The sequence below is a fragment of the Bombina bombina genome, chromosome 6, assembly GCF_027579735.1.
Source record: "Bombina bombina isolate aBomBom1 chromosome 6, aBomBom1.pri, whole genome shotgun sequence".
Taxonomy (NCBI): domain Eukaryota; kingdom Metazoa; phylum Chordata; class Amphibia; order Anura; family Bombinatoridae; genus Bombina; species Bombina bombina.
Window position 1 is genome coordinate 701,533,371 of NC_069504.1, and position 23,266 is coordinate 701,556,636.

The 23,266-nt window shown below is 39.7% G+C and overlaps 1 protein-coding gene across 1 annotated transcript in view; it reads right to left on the reverse strand.

Moving 5' to 3' along the window:
* Window positions 1–23,266, reverse strand: part of MAN2B1 (mannosidase alpha class 2B member 1) — a 228,584-nt gene that overhangs the window by 13,081 nt on the left and 192,237 nt on the right. The window contains exons 21-23 of the mRNA XM_053717829.1: window positions 22,966–23,202; window positions 2,517–2,666; window positions 2,323–2,425 (exon numbers count right to left, since the gene is read on the reverse strand). Of these exons, the coding sequence (XP_053573804.1) occupies window positions 2,323–2,425; window positions 2,517–2,666; window positions 22,966–23,202 (490 nt within the window). The remainder of the gene's footprint in view (window positions 1–2,322; window positions 2,426–2,516; window positions 2,667–22,965; window positions 23,203–23,266) is intronic.

Genomic DNA, 23,266 nt, shown 5'->3' on the forward strand with positions numbered 1-23,266 from the left:
GAAAAATTGATAATAGGAGTAAATTAGAAAGATGCTTAAAATTGCATGCTCTATCTGAATCACGAAAGAAAAATTTGGGGTTCAGTGTCCTTTTAAGCTTTCAAACAATAAAAGATATTACCAAAGATCAGTGGAATCACTTTAAATATATACACTTCACTAGGGGAAATGGCAGCGCTATTCATTACATAACCAAATAGCTAAGCGCCCTCTAATGGTCGCTGGAACTATGAGTGAAAGACAAAACATGAAGAAAAAAAAAAAAAAACATAGTTGAATTTCCAGACAGTGTACGGTATTAATAAAGAGCTTAATAATGGCTTCTCTAACGCTTCTCATAAGACTAGAAAAACCCCCAGCTCCTTAGAAGAAAAGCCTCCGTTTCTCTACAGAGGCATCGATCTGTCGGGAGAGAAAAGGGGGCATAAACAAGACCCAATCAAAAAAAGCTGAAAATGGCACTTCCCCGCCAAGTATAGATGCAGAAGAGGCGGGAACCAAGACACAACACAGAAATGAGGCGCACATGTAAATCTAGCTGCGCGCCACATTCTAACGTCTGCGCCTCAATCTTTGTCTTAAAGCACCCCTTTAACAGATAGACAAACAATCGTGCCGCTCTTTGCAATAAAAAACAAAACAGAGCGCACTCAAAACTATCAGAAACCACTGATTGGAGCAAATTACTGTTAACCTTCTAGGGATAAAGAAAACAACTTGCCCCCAACCCAAGTGACCATAACATCCACAAAGAATAAAATGTATAAAAGGAGGGATCATTTAACTCTAAAGATCCATCACATGAGCCATAACATATTCAGGGAATACTTCACCCAAAAAGTATTAACCCCTAGTCTCTCTTAGTCACACTGAGTGCCTGCGTCCTGCCAAGAATATCCTACCCCAGGATATATATGTCCCAGATATAATGCAGCATAAATCTTTCAAAAGTGTATGTCCCCCATAACAGAGAAGACCCAGCACTTATCTGCATCTAGCTGTCCGGCAGGAGGACCGCTTATTCAGTGTGAGAGGATGCCGCTCCTCACATAGACCTGTAGCAAAAAGAGAGAACAGAGTAAACCTACTCTGGCTTTCTGTACTAGGGCAGCAAATATGTTAGGAAAACGCAGCAAGGCCCACCTTACAAGTTCCTAACTGCTTTAAAGCCACCACTGCCTTACTGAATAGACTAACGTGGAGTACAGCTAGACCCAATCTTGAGAGGAAAGATCAAAGCAAGCCTGCTCTGGTTTTCAAATAATAAAATCTTGATTGAAGTTAAATATCTTCTTCAGACACCAAAACTTCACCTCTTCCTTGCACTGAAGGCAAAGAGAATGACTGGGGGTTGTGGGAAGGGATGTAATACCTAACAGCTTTGCTGTGGTGCTCTTCCCAACAATTGCTGATCCGTGGACTCACTGTGTCTTAAGAAAGAAACACTGATTTAGAACATGTACATTTTGCACTACAATGTTCATTTAAGGGGACATGAAACCCTGATTTTTTTGTGGTAGTGTGGTCTTGGTGCCAGCGGCGTGACCCACCCTTAACGACCAGCAATGTACAGGGTTCATTGTCGTTGTAAAGGGGTTAAATAACTTTCAAATCTATTTATATTATCTAGTAAGTTTGGTTCTCTTTGTATCTTGTTAAAAAGAATACCAAGGTAGGCTAAGAAGCAACTGATTGGTAGCTGCATATATATGCATCTTATCATTGGCTTTTAGCTAGCTCAAAGTAGTGCACAACTGCTCAAACAAAAGGTTAACAAAAGAATTAAGCAAATTAGATCATTAAGTAAAATTGAAAGTTGTCTAAAATGGTATGCTTTTTCTGATTCATGTCCCTTTAAGTCACACAAGTGCATGCACAGATATTTTCAGTAACTGTTAAGTATGCACGCATCATGCTACTAGTTTACATGCTAGTGTGTATGTATAGCGCAACTAATAGATTACCTAGGCAACAAGTCACATAACGGTGCAGTTTCTGTTCAAGAAAATACCTTGCTGGCATTCCCTGTGATTGGCTGCATCACCTCAAGCTATGCAAAAGAATACAAGTCCTGCATTTGTGTGCTGAGGCTGCCCTATTGGCGAGTTATTTGATAAATTATGTAAAAGCAAGATTTGTTTCATTTTCCAAGTTTGTTATACGCATTTTCGGTTTTAGTACAATCCAATGTCACTAACACATATAAAAAAAAAACTTTGCTACTCTTTCACATGCATCATAAATCTTTTTTAAGTGTATAATGTTTCTTTACACCAGTTGTGTATTTGAGGTTTCTTTTTTGTACCCTTTGCTGCCTCTCACCTCCTGACGTTCTCCATTCCATGCGCTTCAGTTTGCTCTTCTCCAGATTTGCTGATAATGTTGTTTCCACAAAGTTAGACAAAGTGAAGGAGGAGAACATAGTCTGAATGATGGAAAGTGTAAAACAGAAAACATAAATAAAATAAGCTTAATGGAGGTCACTGGTAGAAGGAGGATTCTAGGTGATTTCATACCTGCAGGTTGACTGTAACAGGCTGCGAAAAATTCACACTGTCGTGGCCTTGGAATGGATGTTCTAGGCGCAGGATAACGGAATTTGCCGAGTACTGAGCAAGTGTAAGGAGGTGAACGTTCTGTGGGAGCTCTGCACCTAAAGCGGAGAACTAAAGGGGGAAGAAAATCTTAACAGACAACAGTATATGCCATGACTTTCTAACAGAGGTATTAAACATAATGCAAAATAGGTCTATTGCCTCATACAAAAGCTACAATTTATTTCCTATAGTTCAAAACTTGCTAATTCCTGAACGTATTGCCTATTTACTACACAAATTCACGCTATTGGCCATGTTTCTGTCACACACTTGTAGAATATTATTAGTATTGATTATACAGCCTCTGGTTACTTGAGTAGGTAGAAACACCTCATGTCAAAGGGTGTGAATCCCTCTACATATACCCCACCCCTTTTGCTATACAGTTTAGTTTCTATATATCTTAGGGAGGTACTAAAGTCCTTCTGTACAGTAAGATCTTATACTGAAACGGGCCTGCTACTACTTGTCCATTAGTGAGGGCCTGTAACCTTCAAAAATGGATCCCCCACCCTCTGTAAACTTGAGACGAGTATTGTTGGTGTACTCCTTCTTTATAATCTCCATTATCACTATAACCCACAAATTATATATATATATATATATATATATATATATATATATATATATATAAAATAAAAACAAGAAAATCTGCGCTGTAACACTACAAAAATTGTATGCCGCGTTAAGAATATACAAATTAGCAGGGATAGGCACAGACAAAGGCTGTGGCGGACATTTTCCAAAGTACAGACCTTAGTGAAGGACACCAAGGTACATTTGAAATTAAAAACATTTTATAGTGCTTGGTGTTACTATACTGATGCAGATACCACTGATCCTATAACCAGCCCTCCTTTGGCTATACCCCTGTGCCAGTGTCACTACTGTGTCATATAGCGCTGGGTCTTACAACAGAAGTGGAACTCGCTTTTACCGTCTCACATCAAAACGTGTATATTTGTTTTCACATAAACGCACTACATCTTGAGAGGCATAAGTGTGGATGTACAGTGGAGAAGTATACTACCATACCTTAGTAGTAGCACAGCAGACCAGACCCCCTGGATCCCCTGCCTTCGTATACATTGGACAGACTGGATACCAGAGGGAGCAGTGCTCTATTCTTTATTTCCTCAATCAGTATGAGAGAAGTGCGTTGTTATTGGGATTAATTCCCTTATATTGTTATTTCCATGTCTTTTACAAGATACAATGAGTCCACGGATTTCATCCTTACTTATGGGATATCACTTCCTGGTTAACAGGAGGAGGCAAAGAGCACCACAGCAGAGCTGTATATATAGCTCCTCCCTTTCCTCCCACTCCAGTAATTCTCTTTGCCTGTGTTAGAAATAGGAAGAGGTAAAGTGAGGTGTTAGTTTAGTTTCTTCAATCAAGAGTTTTTTTATTTTTAAATGGTGCCAGTGAGTACTATTTTATTACAGGGAGCTACAGGTGGCTTTTCAGCATTGGGAACTGGTGGATTTACAATTCACTGCGCCTCCCAGATTGTATGCTACCCTTCTCAAAATGGTCTTAGCCATTCTAACTAAGGCCCTGTATGTCTCCACAGACGGACAAGAAGATACTGAAGACTTCTTTTGAGCTGTGGGACGAGCTTCTTTCATGCTGTCGATCAGCAACAAGGCATGTGCAGTTCTTTTCCTGGGACAGCCTTAACTCAGGACTCATTGCAGCCTTTCAGTCTGTGCACCCCGATTTTTGGCCAGGACCTCCATACAGGGGTTAAGGAGGATGTGGTGGGGATGGATAGCTTGGGTCGCTCAGGTCACATGTGTGTATGTGGGAGCGCATATGGACTTGGACTGACGCTAGGAGATTTAATTATGTCTGACCTAAGAGCGGAGCTTGCCTCCGGCGCTTACTGAGAGGTTCCGTTTGATATTATGGTCTCTTGCAAACCGCATGGTTTTTATTTCATAGCGCTTTTTAGACTGTGCAGCATGGGGCTTGAGGGTATGTGATATGGCCGTTACGCTGAGATCGCAGCAAAAATACGGCTCCCGGTTCTAGGAGCCATTCTCTATGACGTGGGGTTTAATGCCGCCCACGAAGGGTGGAGTTTGTTTCCCGCGCTCCGGATGCCGCGCTTCTGTTTTTCTCCTACGCTACTATTGCTGAGAGTGTGATCGGAGCTTCTCTTCTGCTGGGACCGCATGGTTTAATGTTATAGAGCAAGCGGTCTTAGGCAGTGTGTGTTTGACATCGGAAACAACTTCGAGGGGGCAGGTAGGCGCCTCAGCAGAGCTGTTGAGGCTGCAGAGGCTAGGTTTACTATCCGGTACTCTGAAAAGTTATATTACTTGATCGCATTTTTTATTTCCCTCTGATTTTTTTCAGTTTAAATTAATCTTGATAACACATTAATTGCAAGCAATTGTCATTTTTATGCTCAGTTGTTAAACGTACAGCTGCCCATTTTATTCAGGGCTGTTTATTAACACATTAATTGCAAGGCAAGACCAAGTCTGTGGTTTTCTCTGTACTAACATGGATGTGACTGTTCCATGTTCATTATGTTTGACTGCAATTGTGGAACCTCCCGTTACCTTTTGCCCCTCGTGTACTGAGAGGGCTTTACAGTTTAGGGAGCAAATGTTTTTTGATTCAGATTTAAATAAAGCGGATGCTTCTCAAGGTTCTAACGATGAGAATCAGGGTATGCCACATCTTTCTCCCCAAGCGTCACAGTCCCTAACGCCTACCCAGGCACAGTCCAGTACCCCTGCAGCTTCACCTGCATTTACTTTACCTGCATTTACTTTACAGGACATAGCAGCTGTTATGTCCTCTACGCTGTCTGAAGCATTGTCCTCTTTTCCCGTACTGCAAGGCAAACGTAGGAGGAAGGACGACCCCGCGGCTAATACGACTTCAGATGCTTTAATAGCGAGGTCTGAAATGCCGTTACAGGGATCAGAATTGGAGCTCCTATCTGAAGGTGAGCTTTCAGAATCGGATAGCGCTCTGCTTCTGACGGATTCGGAAGTGATGTCTTTCCGGTTTAAACTGGAACACCTCTTCCTGTTATGCAAGGAGGTTTTGGTGACTCTGGACGACTGCGATTCAATCGTGGTCCCTCCAGAAAAATTGAGTAAGTTGGACAGATATCTGGAAGTCCCTTCTTATTCAGATGTTTTTCCGGTTCCTAAAAGAACTTCGGAAATTATTGCTAAGGAATGGGAGAGACCAGGTATACCATTTTCTCCCTCTCCCATTTTTAGGAAGATGTATCCCATAGCGGATGCTATCAGGAATTCTTGGCAGACAGTACCTAAGGTGGAAGGTGTTATTTCCACTTTGGCTAAGCAAACTACGATCCCTATTGAGTATAGTTGTGCCTTTAAGGCCCCTATGGATAAGAAATTAGAGGGTCTTCTTAAGAAACTTTATGTTCATCAAGGATTACTTTTGCAGCCGGCAGCCTGCATTGTCACGGTTACCACTGCGGCTGCTTATTGGTTTGATGCTCTGGAGGAATCTCTTAAAACTGAGACTCCTTTGGAACCAGTCACTACATCGCAATTCCTCTTCCAGGATTCTGGAACGCAAGAAGGAAAAAGACCGTGACAAGGCAAGACCCACAGGTCGCTCCCAATACTAAGGTAACTAACTCCGAATCTGGAGAACCCTACCCCCGCTCTAGAAGAGAGGGAAATAAACTACGGAAACCTACCCTACCATAGAGGCGAGACCCCTCGGCCATATCGCCAACCCAGGTGAGGATACCTGGAGTCTACAGGAACAACGTAAATGCGCCAGAAGACCAGTAGGGAACCGTCAGAAGGGCCTAAGCCTCAAAACAAGGCATCTCTCACAGAACCCCAGTCTCTACAGAGAGAGGCCCGCGGGACCACAAACATCTAGTGTGAGATCGAATCGTCCACACCCATCCAAGGAGAGACACGGACCTGGGTCAGGGTCTTAGAAAAAGGAATCAAACGAAGATCCAACTTCCAGAGGAACCCTAAGCTGTCTCCTAAAAGGAGGAATGCACCTCTAAGGTCCGTAGACTTGGCGATCTAGCAATAGCCTCAAACCCAAGAGTCACAAAGGACTTCACACACAGGCAAGGGAGCAACCAACACCGGAAGGCAAATGAGAACCCTGTACGCCATCCAAACTTACAGCACCACCCACAAAGCCCCCAACAGAGCATCGAGAATAAATGGTCAACTACCTGACCCCAGAAGGGCGGCTCTCCGTAACCGACCTCGCTTATTCACGGACAAGCCCCAAGGCTATGGTTGCAATGGGAACGGAAATACACCCGAACGTCAAGACCATGGTAGACTAAGGGTAATGGAAGAGACAACAGCCAGAGATCCTTGAAGGATCTATCTTCCAAAATCTTCTTTAAGCAGGCAACAGCTGGAGCTTCGCAGCCTACAGAAGGCAGGGAACCCCTGCACACCAACTCATAGAGTAACACAACTCTGAGCAGAGAAAGAATATGCCCTGCGCATCCCGAGCATATGATCCACCCAAGACGGAAAGGAAGAAAACTCAGCCACCGCAATAAAATGCTTGATAGGCTAAAGAGTCAGCGTCCGGAAGAACCTCGAGTGAAAATGCAAATTATTAATCACTTGGCACACCAGACCACAAGGGTCACACACATCTCCCACTCCAAGAATGGACTAACGGTTCTGAGTCCCCGGGGACTTGAGAACCATGATGATCTCTGCAAAAACAGATCCGTATCCCAGGCGAGAAGCCTGAACAGCCAACCTAGATTGGCAGTCATAACCTTCCGTTCGGAGGGGTTGTATTTAAACAACAGGCCTCATACTTCGGTAGGATCCGAGCCCGGAGTCCATAGAATAGACCAAGTGACATTCAAAATCCAGCAGGATTAATCAGCACCACAAGGGTGACATGAACCCTGGTAACAGCTGAAAAAAGTATCCGACTAGTACATGCCTGGTATAAAGACACTATAGAACTGCCCAAGGTCCAAGAAAATTCGTCCCGAAGGATTGATAACTGAACTAGAAAAACATAAATTCTATTATTCAACAAGTGCACAACTTCCGAGAAAGTGCCCACGTGACCTAAGCCGCAAGTATCGGTTCCAGAGAAGAACGTTCATAAAAACAAAATTCTAACAGACATGAGCTTAAGAACAAATTAAACACATCTATCCGGATCAAAAAATAAAATGAAGGCAGCACCCATCGGGTGAACGCCTAAGGTGAATGAGGACGACAACGGAACCAGCCAATAAAAGAGCCCCATTCACCCAAGTTCAAAACTGGAACCAAAAAACATAAAGAAAAAAAAAAAATGGCAAAGTTAAGGAGATTGGCTTCATTCCCAAATGTCATATCCATTTTGCCATCCAGCTTCTAAGGCCGCGGATCCCTCGGCCCACTAGGACTGGGATCCTCCAACACTGCCAAAACATGTCTTAAAAGAACATGAAGGCAAGTCAGCCTATAACGGAAGGCAAAAATCATCCCTCGCTGGAACAATTGAAGACCCTGGCTCTGAGATAGGGGCCCCTGAAGCCTCAGGGGCCAACGCTTCCCCAGAAGGCCGAACTGAATCAGGCGATCTGGTTAACGGAACACGGACAGTATCTTCACTTGGGAGATATAAATGATTCAGCGCCATAGAAATGGCCATGCGGAACAGTTCCGTAACCTTTGGAGGAAACAAGCCACCCTCCGGAGAAGGAGTAAAGGCCATAGGGACACCTGCTTGCGTAGCCGGGAAATGGACTGGGACACTCGCTTCACAGGTCATGGTAACCTCGGAGGCGGATGGCTCAGTGCACTCTAAGCTCCCTGCTTCAGGAAAGGAGAGTACTCTAAAACGGCCTTGGCCATTTCATATTCATCACAAGACACATCCTCCATATCGGAGGCATCCGTGTCACGCATATCAGAATCCTCCATAATCTTGGGATTACAAAAATGACAAAAAACTAACTGGCACCCTTTAACACCCCCAATGGCTGGGGAACTTACCACCTCCTGTGACCCAGACAACCCACGTGTAAGACTCTCTCGGTTGCACACAGTCAGCACACGGAAGTGAGAGACAGCGTAACTGCACCCGTCACGAGGTGCACCGTGCCAGTCACGAAAAGGGCGCGCAATCTGGAAAGATTGCGTCATTAAAAGAAGGCCGTTATGTTCCGTAAATGCAGTGAGCCTAAGTATAGCTACACATTGCAGATAGAACCATATAACAAACATAATTAAAAGTGCCCCCTGTTCAATAACCCCCCTCATGAGATATTAACCCATGATTCCTTATTAAGATAAAAGGAGTCCCACTGGGACTTTACCTTGTTTCGTTAACATTACATTCACATATTGAAATAAAATGAAACGATCTTACCAGAATCTACGCCGTGGAACAGGAACACGGCACTTATAGTGTGACAGATAGTAGCCTCGCTTCTGACATGGACTTGAGTGAAGAAAGGTAGGCAGCGAAACTCGTCAACGCTGATTACCAAGGAGCTGTTAATGAGTCGGGATGGGTTTGCAGGAAGATAAGAAAACCACTCACAACTAGTGAAGCACACAATAGTGCTAATGGGGCAAGCCGAAACTTCTGAGCCGCTCGGCTGACTGGACAACCAGGTCTCCAGGCCAATAATTTCCAACGGTTGCGGTCCCACTCTCCTGGCAGGTATCAGGCAGCGGTTTCAAACCAGCTCACTTTACAGGTGTTCATGCAGCTAGACACCACTCGGGAAACAAAGTATCAATCGCCAGCCACAGGGTCCGGGTGTAGATCTGTGGTAACGCAATTACCAAAGATAGGAGCGGTAGCATATAAAAACAGTTTATTGCATAAAAACAACTGACATTAAAACAGTGACGTGTTTCTTCAACGCAGTTTCCTCAGACTGTTATCATACTGAATAACCGCTACCTATTTAAATATATATGCTCCAATCAACAATAGTCAAAACACCTTGTTTGTTAATTAATACACTCCCCCTGTGACATCATACAGGTAAACAAAGTATACAACATATTATTGGGTCACAGCCATTTAGTGACCCATCCTACTACAAGATCAGGCAGGTATACAGACAATTTGAACTATACAAATATTTACAAAATATTCAATACACACAGGCAATACATCTCCTATTAATAATATAAATTATATACTGAGCTTGCACAATTGCATATATGTGCATATAGGTAGTAAACCGTATAGTGTTAGGTGTAATGCAAATTGCCCATACAATCCTTCAGCAAACAAATACCCATATATCTCTGACACATTGCTAATACTTATTGCTTGTAATTGCATAGTTAACAAGATATACGATTAACATGTGGGAAAACCCACCTCCTCTGATCGACTGGATATCAGCATTGCTACAAGCAAATACAATGAATCACACTTTAATAGTTGTGTTCATCTATACGATAGTCTATCTAAACACTGTGTGAATGCACAGATTAAATCATACAACCAGGCGTGAAGTGATCCAAATGTTTACAAGACATTTCTATTCTATACGTTTCCATATATTTAACATTCAAAATTTAGAACTAAAGGGGGAACTTCCGGGCAGTGGCCACGACTGGTCGCACTTCTGCAAGCTGCTCCAGCTTTTCTGTACAATCTGCATGATATAATTCTTTATTAGAAGCATCTAGGATAGAGATTGGCATACCTAAGATATACTAAAGAAAACCTATCCATCTAGACCAATTTCACCGGGATCGCTGCTGGCTTCAGAGGCCGGAGCTACTTTGAAATTGTGGCCTCTAACATCAGCCACGCTCTTTGGCTCCTGTCGTTAGTTAGCACCGTGAGTGCATCTATAATATCTTATTCAATGTGCTGACTAAAAGTTTTTTTTATAAAAGACCAATACGGACATGGAGTGTACCACTACCATTTTAGAAGCACTGTGCAATCTTCTCTCAGATCACTATGCTGCCCTAGAAGAAACGCTGAACATGGCATTTCATTCTGAAGTTCTAAAAGCATCCCAGCAAATAACTAGAGTCACACCTGTTTTAGCGGTGCATCTAAGCAACAGCGCTTTGGGGCCCCAGCGCTATATAACTACCCTGGTACACTATGATAAAAAAAGGCACCTGTCATCACGAGGCCTGCGACAGGAGACATGGCAATCGCGGCTGTGAAGACCGAATGGGATAATGTCAACAGAACAGCTCGGGTATGGATCAGCAGAAATGTCACAACAGTGTCCCGATCAGCCTCTTTACCTACTGGGGAAAACAAATGTAAGAGAGCCCCTACTGGGAATGTACCCAAAGATCAAGAGGAGACACGTCCACAAAAAGTATACTCCTTAGAGATTTTTCAGTTTTCAAGGATCCCTCGATGCATAGATCTGCTGCCGCTGTTCAAGTGGGAGGCTATCCAGGAGCGGGGATGCTGCCCTTTTGCCATCGCATCTTTATGGCTTATGCTCTTGGCGACCCTGCAGCTGGCTGGGCAAAATGACTCTCTCAAGGGGACTCGCACCGGAGTTGGTTAGATTTGTGACTTGCGGGGAGTAAACAGAACTATGCTAAATACTTTACTTCCATTCACAGTTCTATTTGTGATCATGCTTATCTCGACATAGAGACTTTTCCACCAACTCTTAACTGGTTGTAATTGGCTACCTTTAGTCACAGTTGTACTTGCCCCTTGCAGAGTTACATAAAAATAGCCTGATAGGGGTTTAGTTTATTAGGGTAGGTACTGTACTGTATGTTGTTTTCCACAGGCTAAGCAACCCTCAAGGTATGTGTTTTTTTCAATATTTATCCTACTGCTATTATTAACTTGCTCTGTACTGCACTGTCTGCGCCCGGGGCGGTGTACTATGTGCGTAGTTACAAGACTAGCCTTTAAATCTTGCAGGGGACTTGGAGCAATGCTTAGTCTAAGTTTAAGCAGAGTATGTAAGCACTTTTAATTTAATCAATGATACTGTTTTTGCAGACCTACATCCCTAATTGAGGTATCTATAATAACTTGGTGGCTTCTATCATAGTATGCCCCTTTACTATGCTGATTAATCCAGCCTCTATAATATAACTATAATGTATCTACTGATTAGTTAGTGGGAGATTTGAGAGACCACAACTATAGATTTCTTATAGTACTCAGCGGCAACCCTCCACACACTATCTCCGTCCTTCTACTCCAGACGGGAACTGCAATCAGATTTTATTTAGAGTCTGATCTACTGTAGCTTAATCAGAAAAGGCACAGTAGTATCCAGCACAGGAACCCAGGAAACAGGAGACCAGATGCAAGTAACTGCCAACTTGCTAACAGTAATATAGAACACAGACAAGGTGGTCTCCTTGCAAAAAAATCCTCAATTTATTTTTACATGATCACATGATTAAGGGGCACAGCCCCGAAACGTTGTGACTTTGTTTGTTCCTGTTCCTTTTGTAAAAATAAATTGAGGATTTTTTTGCAAGGAGACCACCTTGTCTGTGTTCTATACTACTGTAGCTTAATGACAGACCCTTTAATTTATCTTTAATTTTATTACAAGACCAGAGACTCATATTTTGCTTTCTTTCCTTTACTACTTAAATGGCAGTCATTAAAAGCACATATAATAATACAAGAAAACTGTCATATTTAAAAAGAGACAGTTAAAACAGAGAAAAAATCAGTGACCAATAACAATGTAGAACTGATTAGACCAACACAAAGTAACCAATCAGATTCAAAATATAACCTATAAACTGTCCAACATATGCTAATACATCCTCTTTCTTTTACTGCTTCAGTATAAGATAAGTATTGTGTTATAATCTTATATAAAATATTTTAGTGTTTGACTTGGGTTTGTTATTACAGACTCAGGTTTATTATTATTATTGTTCATATTTTTCATTCATTTGTTTTTACAAATTGCTATTATCGTCTTTATTATTATTATAAAAAATTGTTTGCATTTATTTTATTTTATTTTCTGTTTCCGTTTTGACCTTTTCAATACTTTGTCTTATTAAGTCTGCTTTATTATTGTTTTTCGTTTTCGTTTTTTGCCCCCCTTTGGTTTCGCCTACTCTGTTTACCTTTTCGCTTTTTCATTTTCTAGTTTTTGCAGTTTCTCTTCGTTCTCCGTTCTCCATCTTGCTTCTAATTTCTTAGGCCTTCTGCGCATGCGCGCGGCGTAGTCTTCTTTGCTACGCAATAACGTTTTCCCGCCGTTTTACTCTGTCTTTGCCAAGTTATTGCCGGACTTAGTCGCAACTTTGTTGCGATCCTGTAGAGGAAGTTATTATTTAATTTTTACATTGACAGCATTTAAAACAGCTTGTTATCTCCATCTGCTGTTTGTTTTTGGAATTAGTTGTTCACATAACGATTTAGTTAATCTTTAATTTATTATACATTCATTATACTTCTTTTATTGTATATTTGTTATCACATTCTTTGGGGCAATTCATTTATTTTTATCAGAAAATTTTTTAATAGATTTATTTAGTTAGATTATCAATAATTTTATTATAGTTTTTATTCAGATATATATTTTTTTAAAAAGTTTTGAATATGTCTCAATCTCCTGATTTGAATCCTTCACTCAATACTGAAGGGATTCAAAAGATGATTGACACTTCTATGGATGCCATGTTTGAGAAAATTTCTTTTTTGATTAATAAATCAAATTCTAAAAAAGCTATAAAAAGGAAAAGAACTGTTTCTAGTGCAATAAAGACTAGCAAAAAACTGGTGAAAAAGTCTCGTCAGCTTGCCTCAAATGTGTCTGTTCCTTGCAGGAAAGGAAGAAAAACACCTGCTTTATCCTCTACTCCCAAGAGGTTACTGATGGGAGAGGCTTTGGCCAAACAAAATATTTCTGATGCTGTTTCTGAGACAGAAGTTAATTCTGATTCTTCATTAGATTCAGAAAATTCTGAGGACTACATTTCTCAATCTTCCTCAGAGAACTCTTCGGCTTCTCCGAAAAAGAAAAAATTTAAAAAATGTCTTAAAAAGTCAAAACATGGTGATTCTAAACAAATTAAATTTTATGATTGTCTAGGTAATCCTAGATTCAATGCAGATGATTTGCACCATCCGAGATCTGCGGAATGGTGCCCTTCATCTGACATTGCTGATTTTATTGACTACCAGCTTCGACAGCCCCTTAAAAGGGATTCTCGTAACAAAATGAGGGCTGAATGTCCTAGACCCATTTTACCCAACAACGCTAGTTGCACTCCAGAAGTTGACCCAAAAATTTTGAAATTTATAGGTTCCCCCGGGTTCAAGCTATAAAAAGGTATGGATAGGGCTTGGAAGATCTGTCAGGATAAAATGCTTGACACAATTGGCCCCCTATCAAAATTATTTGACTTATCAGAACAAGCTGTTTATGATAATGCCCTTTTAGATCCTATCATAGTTAGGGAATGGCTGCAGAGAATGCTTTCCTTTTTAGGCAATGCTAACTCTGCTATGTATACGGAACGCAGACGTAATTTACTGCGTAGAATTGACCCCAGAGTATGCGATTTCGCGATTAATGAAATTAATCCCGACACTAAAGGTCTGTTATTCGGTGATACATTTATCAAAGAATTGAATAGTTATGTGAACACTTTTTCTAATCTTAATAAAGTGAGAACGTCAATGAAAAAGATATTTCATCATGATCGTTTCTCCGAGCAGGCTGGGAAAGGTAGAGGCCGCTTTCCCGGCCGTGCTTCATACCCCAACAGGTCTCATTTCTCTACCCAACAGTTCCAGCAACAAAGACCATACCAAAATCCAGTTGCCTCAGGTTTTTTCCCATCAAGAGGAAGATTTTGGAACCCCAGGTTCCAGCGTTCCAGACAAAGATCCCGTGCTTCACAAGGTAAACCTTTCTGTTCCCCCTTCTCATGTTTTTTCCCAAAACATAATAGGAGGCAGATTATCTCTCTTTGCTCACAATTGGAATCTGATTACTACAGACCAATGGGTTCTCCACACCGTTTCAGGTCTTTTTATAGATTTTATTTCTCCTCCTGTTCAGTATTCTCTTCCCACTCCAATAAAATTTTCAAATTCAGACAGAATTTTGGTTCAAAACGAAATCTCAAATCTTTTATCAAAACAGGCTATAGAACCTGTTTTAAACCCTCAAAATTGTTTTCTCAGCAATCTTTTTCTTGTATAAAAGAAAAACGGACAATTTCGTCCAGTCATAAATTTAAGAACTCTAAATTCTTTTGTTGTTTATCAACATTTCAAAATGGAAGGCATTCATCTTCTCAGAGATTGCCTTTTAGACAACGATTATCTTATCAGACTAGATTTGACAGATGCTTACTTGACAGTTCCTGTAGCTCAAAACCACAGGAAATTTCTGACTTTTGTTTGGGAAGGAAAGACTTGGAGTTTCACTTGAATGCCTTTCGGCTTATCTTCAGCTCCTTGGATATTCACCAAACTAATGAAACCTATCATCACTTGGCTTCGTCTTCGAGGAGTTCGTCTTATAATTTATTTAGACGATATCTTGATTATGAATCAGAATTCTGTCATTTTAAAATCTCAACTCCAACTTACTTTATATATTTTGGAAAATTTGGGTTTCCTAGTCAACAAAGAGAAATCAGTTCTCTCTCCAACCAAGTCTTTAACCTTTCTAGGTTTTCAGATAGATACTTTGAATTCTACTCTCAGTCTTCCCAAGGACAAAATTATGAATATCAAGAAAGAAATTTCAAGAACTCTTTCTTTATCTTTGGTTCCCATCAGGACTATAGCCAGAATAGTTGGGTTACTCTCATCCTCTATTCAGGCTATTTTCCCTGCTCCACTTCATTACAGGGAACTTCAACGTTTAAAAATTTCTCATCTTCAGAAAGGACTTTCTTACTCCCATTTAATTCCTCTTTCTTCAGAAGCCAAAGAAGAGTTATCTTGGTGGCTCACCCATATAGAAGCTTGGAACGGGAGAGCCATTTTTGGGAAAACTCCAGATCTTGTGATAGAATCCGATGCCAGTCAATCGGGCTGGGGAGCTCGGTGTGGTCCCTCTATCACGGGAGGAAAGTGGTCCTCAGAAGAAAAGCGTTTTCATATCAACTGCTTAGAACTTTTGGCAGGCTCTTTTGCAGTCAAGAGTTTTGTCAAAGGTTCTTTTCCTGTGTCCATCTTACTCAGAATGGACAATATTTCTGCAGTTCGATATTTAAATCGTCTCGGTGGTACAAAATCGAGAGATTTATCTATTATTACGAAAGATTTCATTCACCTTTGCTTGGACAGAAATATTTCTGTCAAAGCGGAATATATTCCAGGTCTATACAATGTAGCAGCGGATTGGGGTTCCCGGTATTTGACAGATTCCAGCGATTGGAAACTTCATCATCAAGTTTTTCGGTCGCTCCAATCTGTCAGAGGTCCTTTCTCTATGGATCTGTTTGCTTCGAGACTGAATTTTCAAATTCATCCATATTTCAGTTGGCGTCCAGATCCAGACGCTCTGGCGATCGACGCATTTCTTCACCCTTGGCCACTTCAAACAGCTTACGCATTTCCTCCGTTCTCCATGATTCAGAGAACCATATCGGTAGTACGTCAAGATCTTCTTTCAATTCTCCTGATCACTCCCCTTTGGCCATCTCAAGCTTGGTACCCATCTCTTCTCGAATTGTCTGTCAAGCATCCTGTTCTTCTTCCTCTTTTTCCTCTTCTATTGTCAGATCCAGAAGGTCATCCTCACGATCTTATCATTCAAGGATCTCTTCGTCTCATAGCTTGGTCAATTTCGGGCAAGCTTCATCTCTCCAAGGCTTATCACAACGGGCTAAGGACCTCCTTCAAGACTCTTTGGCCCCCGGGACCAAAAAATGTTATTTTTCCGCATGGACCAGATGGTCTAGCTGGTGCATGGAAAGACATTTGGATCCCCTTTCAGTTGATATAACTTTTATTATTAACTTCCTTACTTCTCTCTTTGATTCAGGTTTAGCTTATAGAACGATCAATGTCTCTAGATCTGCTATTTCTGCTAAACATTCTTTTGTTAATAATATTCCGGTAGGTCAACACCCCTTAATTTGCAAGTTATTGAAAGCAATTAAACTAAAGAGACCTCCGGCTCCTAAATATTCTTCTTTTTGGGATGTTGATCTTATATTTGCTCTTTTTAAGTCTTGGCCTTCTAATGAATTTTTATCTTTGAAACAACTTTCTGCCAAATTAGCTACTATTTTGTGTTTAATTTCTTTTCGTAGGGTCTCTGATGTCAGAGCTTTAGACTTTAATTCTAAACAATTTACTCCTGAAGGTGTTACTTTCTTTATTTCTAAAAGAACTAAATCCTTTTCAACATCTATATTCTATCCTTATTTACCTTCTGAACCCCTCCTATGTGTGGTTTTATGTCTTAAAGAGTATGAACGTAGAACTATTTATTTTCGTTCTCCTTCTTCTAACCAACGTTTATTATCTTTTGTTCCTCCTCATGATCCTATCTGTTCTACATCTATAGCTAGGTGGGTTAAATGGGTTATGAGTGAGGCAGGTATTGATTGTTCCTTTTCTGCTCACTCTGTTAGAGGATCAGCTGCTTCTAAAGCATTTTTGAAAGCTGCTACCCTTCAACAAATTTTGGCTGCAGCTGACTGGTCTTCTGATTCTATTTTTAAACAATTCTATTTTAAACCCATTGAACATGCCTCGCTTAGTTTATTTTGTTAGTTGCTTTAAACTAGCAAAATATGAGTCTCTGGTCTTGTAATAAAATTCGGATTATCCTAAGTTATGAAGGTATAATCTAGATTTTATTAAAGGCACAGAGACGAGTATTTTCCCTCCTCTTTATTAAATGTTTATATTGTTCCCTCCCTTATTTTATTATGTTATTATTAATCCTTTTTATATTTGTTTTAGTTGTCAATCAATAATATGGACGTTCTGTTGGATGGTTTTGTTCCCTCTCACCTATGTGATGATTCAATTCTTCAAACAAGTTTTCTTCAAAGATTACAGAGTTCCAGTTTATCTTCAAATTCTTCAATCAAGTTGGTTATTCCTGCATGGATGTGTTTCCTCTTCAAGTTCCTGCTCTTCAGTCTTCTGGTTTGCCTTTTCGGATGGATCTATTGTGTTTGGATGGACTTTAGGTTTTCTTCATCAGTCGACAAGAAAGAGGATGTATTAGCATATGTTGGACAGTTTATAGGTTATATTTTGAATCTGATTGGTTACTTTGTGTTGGTCTAATCAGTTCTACATTGTTATTGGTCACTGATTTTTTCTCTGTTTTAACGGTCTCTTTTTAAATATGACAGTTTTCTTGTATTATTATATGTGCTTTTAATGACTGCCATTTAAGTAGTAAAGGAAAGAAAGCAAAATACTCGTCTCTGTGTCTTTAATAAAATCTAGATTATACCTTCATAACTTAGGATAATCCAAATTTTCTAACTGATATCTAAGCTAGTTATCAAGTACAGCTCTTTAATATTCCTGAGATCCTATTGTATATTATATGCTAATGCTAGTTTGGTTAATTGCTATAAAGACAAAAATGATGCTTCCCTAGCAGACTCTAAGTTGGACACTACATATCAATGTTAAGTAATACATTTGCCACTTATGCTTTAAATATGTTCCACAAAATGTCCTGAGATCATTTTTTTTCCCATGATGGTCAGCACAGAAATATTTATTTTTTTCTTATTATGATGTATAATTGCTACATTATTTTACCTTACTTGTTCCAGTATTCTAACATAAATTTACCTTATCTGTTCAAATATTCTACTATAAAACTGAGGTTTATCAGGTGAGATCCATGAGTTGTTCCAAGAAGCCTTCTGCCCTTTCTATGTCTTATTTGAGGTCCAAAAGTGTCCCCTTGTGTTCACTGAAAGGCTCAAAGATTGTATGGCATGTTATATATATTACATACTATCTACTATATTTTGATATTGTATTGTAACTATTGCTTATCTTGGTCTCAAGAAGTTTGTATGCCTTATTTCAAACCTCAATAAAAAAAAATAAAAAAAAATTTAAAACTAAAAAGTATGGAAAATGATACATCTTTCCACTAATACATTTATGTGGGGAATGTCAGGGGTCAAAATATCTACAGACCCCACTCAATGTGTTATGTATAATAAATAAACTAATAACTATAAAATGTGCGTGATAAATGTGCTCAATAGCTCATGAGCCTAAAACAAATAAAATACTAACAACGTTAGTTGTGTGCAATAATAAACATACAACAAAATCTATAGTTAAATTCCATAACTGACATAAAAGTGCTCTCAATAAAAAGCAGCTAAATCAATATTAATATTTAATCCGTATGGGTGAAGTGTGTTAAGTTTATAGATCCAGAAGGTCTCCCCCTCTGGCGTAACCTAGTTTGTCTTCATATTCCTAAAGTGCTCAGACCACCTATGACTTAGGCGTCTACACGTGCGCCCCACGTACTTAACCCCACATTTGCAGGTAAGTAAATACTGGTAAGTCAGGATCAGACTGATATGCTTCAGGAAAGTTCTTCTCTGCGAAAGGCACATGTTGAGCAAAAAGAGGCTGCTTCTTGGGTGGTAACTACACATAGAACCACCTATTATGCTATTGTTCGTTCCCAGGTTGAGCGCTTCTCTCTTTTTATTTATGCAAATTATGACACTTAGGGAAGTCTCCCTAAGTGTGATGTGGGAAGCCAGACGTGGACCTGTTGCTCAGTGTGCCTAGAGGGATATGGCTGCACCTCACTGACGAGGACCACACTAGGCCGAAACGTACGTCTGGCGTTTTGCTGTTTTTATCGTTCAGAGAGGGATTGCCTGGTATTTCGGGGTTGGACTGTACTGTGAAGTCAGGATCAGACCGATATGCTTCAGGAAAGTTCTTCTCTGTGAAAGGCACGTTGAGCAAAAAGAGGCTGCTTCTTGGGTGGTAACTAGCCATAGAAAAAGCTATTATGCTATTGTTCGTTCCCAGGTTGAGTGCTTCTCTCTTTTTATTTAAAGGGACAGTCTACACCAGAATTTTATTGTTTTAAAAGATAGATAATCCCTTTATTACCCATTCCCCAGTTTTGCATAACCAACAGTTATATTAATATACTTTTAACCTCTGTAATTATCTTGTATCTAAGCCTCTGCAAACTGCCCCTTTATTTCAGTTCTTTTGACAGACTTGCAGTTTAGCCAATCAGTGCCTGCTCCCAGATAACTTCACGTGCATGAGCACAGTGTTATCTATATGAAACACATGAACTAACACCCTCTAGTGGTGAAAAACTGTTAAAATGCATTCTGAAAAGAGGTGGCCTTCAAGATCTAAGAAATTAGCATATGAACCTCCTAGGTTAAGCTTTCAACTAAGAATACCAAGAGAACAAAGCAAAATTGGTGATAAAAGTAAATTGGAAAATTGTTTAAAATTACATGCCCTATCTGAATCATGAAAGTTTATTTTGGATTAGACTGTTTCTTTAAGTAAATATATAGCATATGTGGAAGCGCAAGTGATATAGCTTGTTATAGGGTAATTTAAAACTGTTACTGCCATATTCTTGTCCTTGATTTTAATAAATGTCAACAACAGCATAACAAATGAAAGAATTTGCTGGAGTTTTAACTGATTTAAAAACTCTTCACCAGCAGACTTCTCTGAAACAAACCTTCACACCAAAGAGTAGAGGCTGCAGCAACTAAATTACAGGTCTAAAAATATATACCTGGCTTGGACCACTCTTTGGAAATTAATTCAGAAACAGCATTTGGAACTGAAAAAACTTCTAGAGATTTAGCAGAAGGTTTAAAAATCAAATCCCATTGCTTAACAGACTTATCCTCAGAAACCTTAGTAGTCTTAACTCCTAAGGGGTATATAACACTTATCTTAAAAGAGAACAAGGTGTTTTAGTTTAAAAAAAAAAAAAAAAAAAAAAGTCAGAAACGGAATCCTGATCATCTGAAAATACCTCACCCTCACAGAGGATAATTCAGATGCAATAGGTTCAGAAACATGTAGTTTAGCATATTTAGATCTACTTAAAGGGACATTCAAGTCCAAAAAAAAACCTTTCATGATTTAAATAGGGCATGTAATTTTAAACAACTTTCCAATTTACTTTTATCACCAATTTTGGTTTGATCTCTTGGTATTCTTAGTTGAAAGCTAAAGCTTGGAGGTTCATATGCTAATTTTTTAGACCTTGAAGGCCGCCTCTAATCTTAAAGGTTTTTCACCACTAGAGGGCATTAGTTCATGTGTTTCATATAGATAACATTGAGCTCACGCACATGAATTTAACCGAGGAGTGAGCACTGATTGGCTAAAATGCAAGTCTGTCAAAAGAACTGAAATAAGGGGGTAGTCTGCAGAGGCTTAGATACAAGGTAATTACAGAGGTAAAACGTGTATTATAACTGTGTTGGTTATGCAAAACTGGGGAATGGGTAATAAAGGGATTATCTTTTTAAATAACAAAAATTCTGGTGTTGACTGTCCCTTTAAATCAGATAAACTTGTGGAAGGACAATCAGTAATCAACCTTTTACGCTTACTTGAAGGAAGCATAACTGCCAACATTTCAGATACAGTAGCGTGTTCAAAATATTTAAATCCTAGAGTAAAATCTGAAGAACTCCCCTTGTATAGAACAAACAGAGGTAGGACAGAAACTCTTAAAATGCATTAAATGATCTATACAAGATTTGCAAAGGTGAGCAGGGGGTAACATATCAACAAGTTTGCAAAACACACACTTAATATTACTAGGAAAGTGTTCAGAGGATCTAGCTTCTGAGGCACTAACATTTGCAGGAGTGGGGACAGATTCAGTATGCTCCATAATGAAGTAACAGGCCTAAGATAAAAAAAAAATTAAAGCATAATAATCATGAATAGAAAATAAAGGTAGGAAAAAAAACATAGAATCCTATACCCCAAAAGAAGCTCTTGGCAGAATTGAAAATCTTACACCCTCCACAAATACTGAAACAAGTAAAGAAGCAATAATACTCCATCCAGCAGCGCTGAAGAAAACAATGAGCGTTAACCTGAAACAGAGAAGAGGGAAAAAAACTGACAGGCGCACAAAGAACGGTTAATAGACTATGTGCACTGAAAAAATGAAGTGCGCTAAAAAGCCGACACACATCAACAGCGTACTACGAAGACAAAAAAAAAACAAGAACGCGTACCACTACCCCATACTCCAAAAGCTTCCCTCTGTCAAAAAGTAGTTCTCTGAGGGGAAACTGGGCCTCAGATCAATCTGAAGAACCCCTCTCTCTGAATAACATCTGGAGCACCTTCATTCTTACCTTCCTCAGGTAGAGGCAAAGATAATACTAGTTTCCAGTAAGGTGGGAGGAATTTTAAGGGCGCTTGGAGTTTTTAAAATCTGCTTCTTCCTAGTGGTTGGGAGAGGTATTTCCCAGAAATAAAGGCTCATGGACTTTCACCGCCTTTATAAAAGAAAATTAATTGGCTTCAGATCCCATTTAAAACTTTGTGTTCACATGCGTGTGAAAAGCCTAAAGGTTTACTGCACAATGAAATGAGTCCCCTTTTTGGAACAAGAATGAAAGTTTGAAGTAGAAACTTATATTGCATTCTTGAATTCTACAAGGTGATCTTTTGATTATATCCAAAATCCAAAACATCTGAAATTGTGTCTGTCCAAAATTTAAGAGATAGCAACAGACATAACCCTAACGAAGAGTTCTTGTTATGCATAATATTACGCTGACTTCAGCTGAGCAAAGAGTATATATTTACCTCCACCACAGCCTTCACTTGAATCTGTGATCTCCAATTTTGATACCTATGTCTGGCTGTACCTCATTTTACATAAGCTGGAATAAAATCACTCTAGAAAGGGTTGAGAATACAACCTTGAATTTCTGTTTTTAGGATTCTTAAAGGGATATGAAACCCAATTTGTTTATTTTGTGATTCAGATAGAGCATGCAATTTTAAGCAACTTTCTAATTTACTCCAATTATCAATTTTTCTTCGTTCTCTTGGTATATAGCAGGAATATATAAGCTTAGGAGCCGGTCCATTATTTGTTCAACACTTGGGTAGCGCTTGCTGATTGTCTTTTTATTATGTATTTGCCAATTGTTTAATTCTACTTTATTTAGTGCATGTAAGTCCAAGGATTGAAAACGCATTTTTCTTTGCAGAGAGGCAGAGTTTGGGTGATTAAATGCAAAATCTTTTTTCCCCTTAATTTGACAAGCAGATTGTGCAGCCAATAGGAACTATGTATGTCTATAGCAGTGCACTCCAGTGCTGTTAGACTGAAGCAGTTACATTGAAAGCCGACACTTCAGTGTAGCAGCAGTGCTAGTAGCAGGCACCATGCGATCTTGAACAATCTGTTCTCACTCACCTGTTTCTGAGAATCCAGTCCTGAATAATAAGGCACAGAATCACTTGGGGAGAGGATAATGTGGGGGGACATGTATTCATGCAGAGCTAATGGGCGATGCATATCAGCAGAGTCCCTGGGATTGTCCAGTAGCAAAATGTGTCTTCCTCTGACCACAATCCCTTGTCCATACTCTCCTGGCTCCAACAAAGCTTCACCCACACCTCTATAATCATCATACAGCAAGCGTCTGTGAACCTGGAGACAAAGGTTCTATTAATACGGTAAACCAAAGCACAAATGTGAATATATTCATTAATAG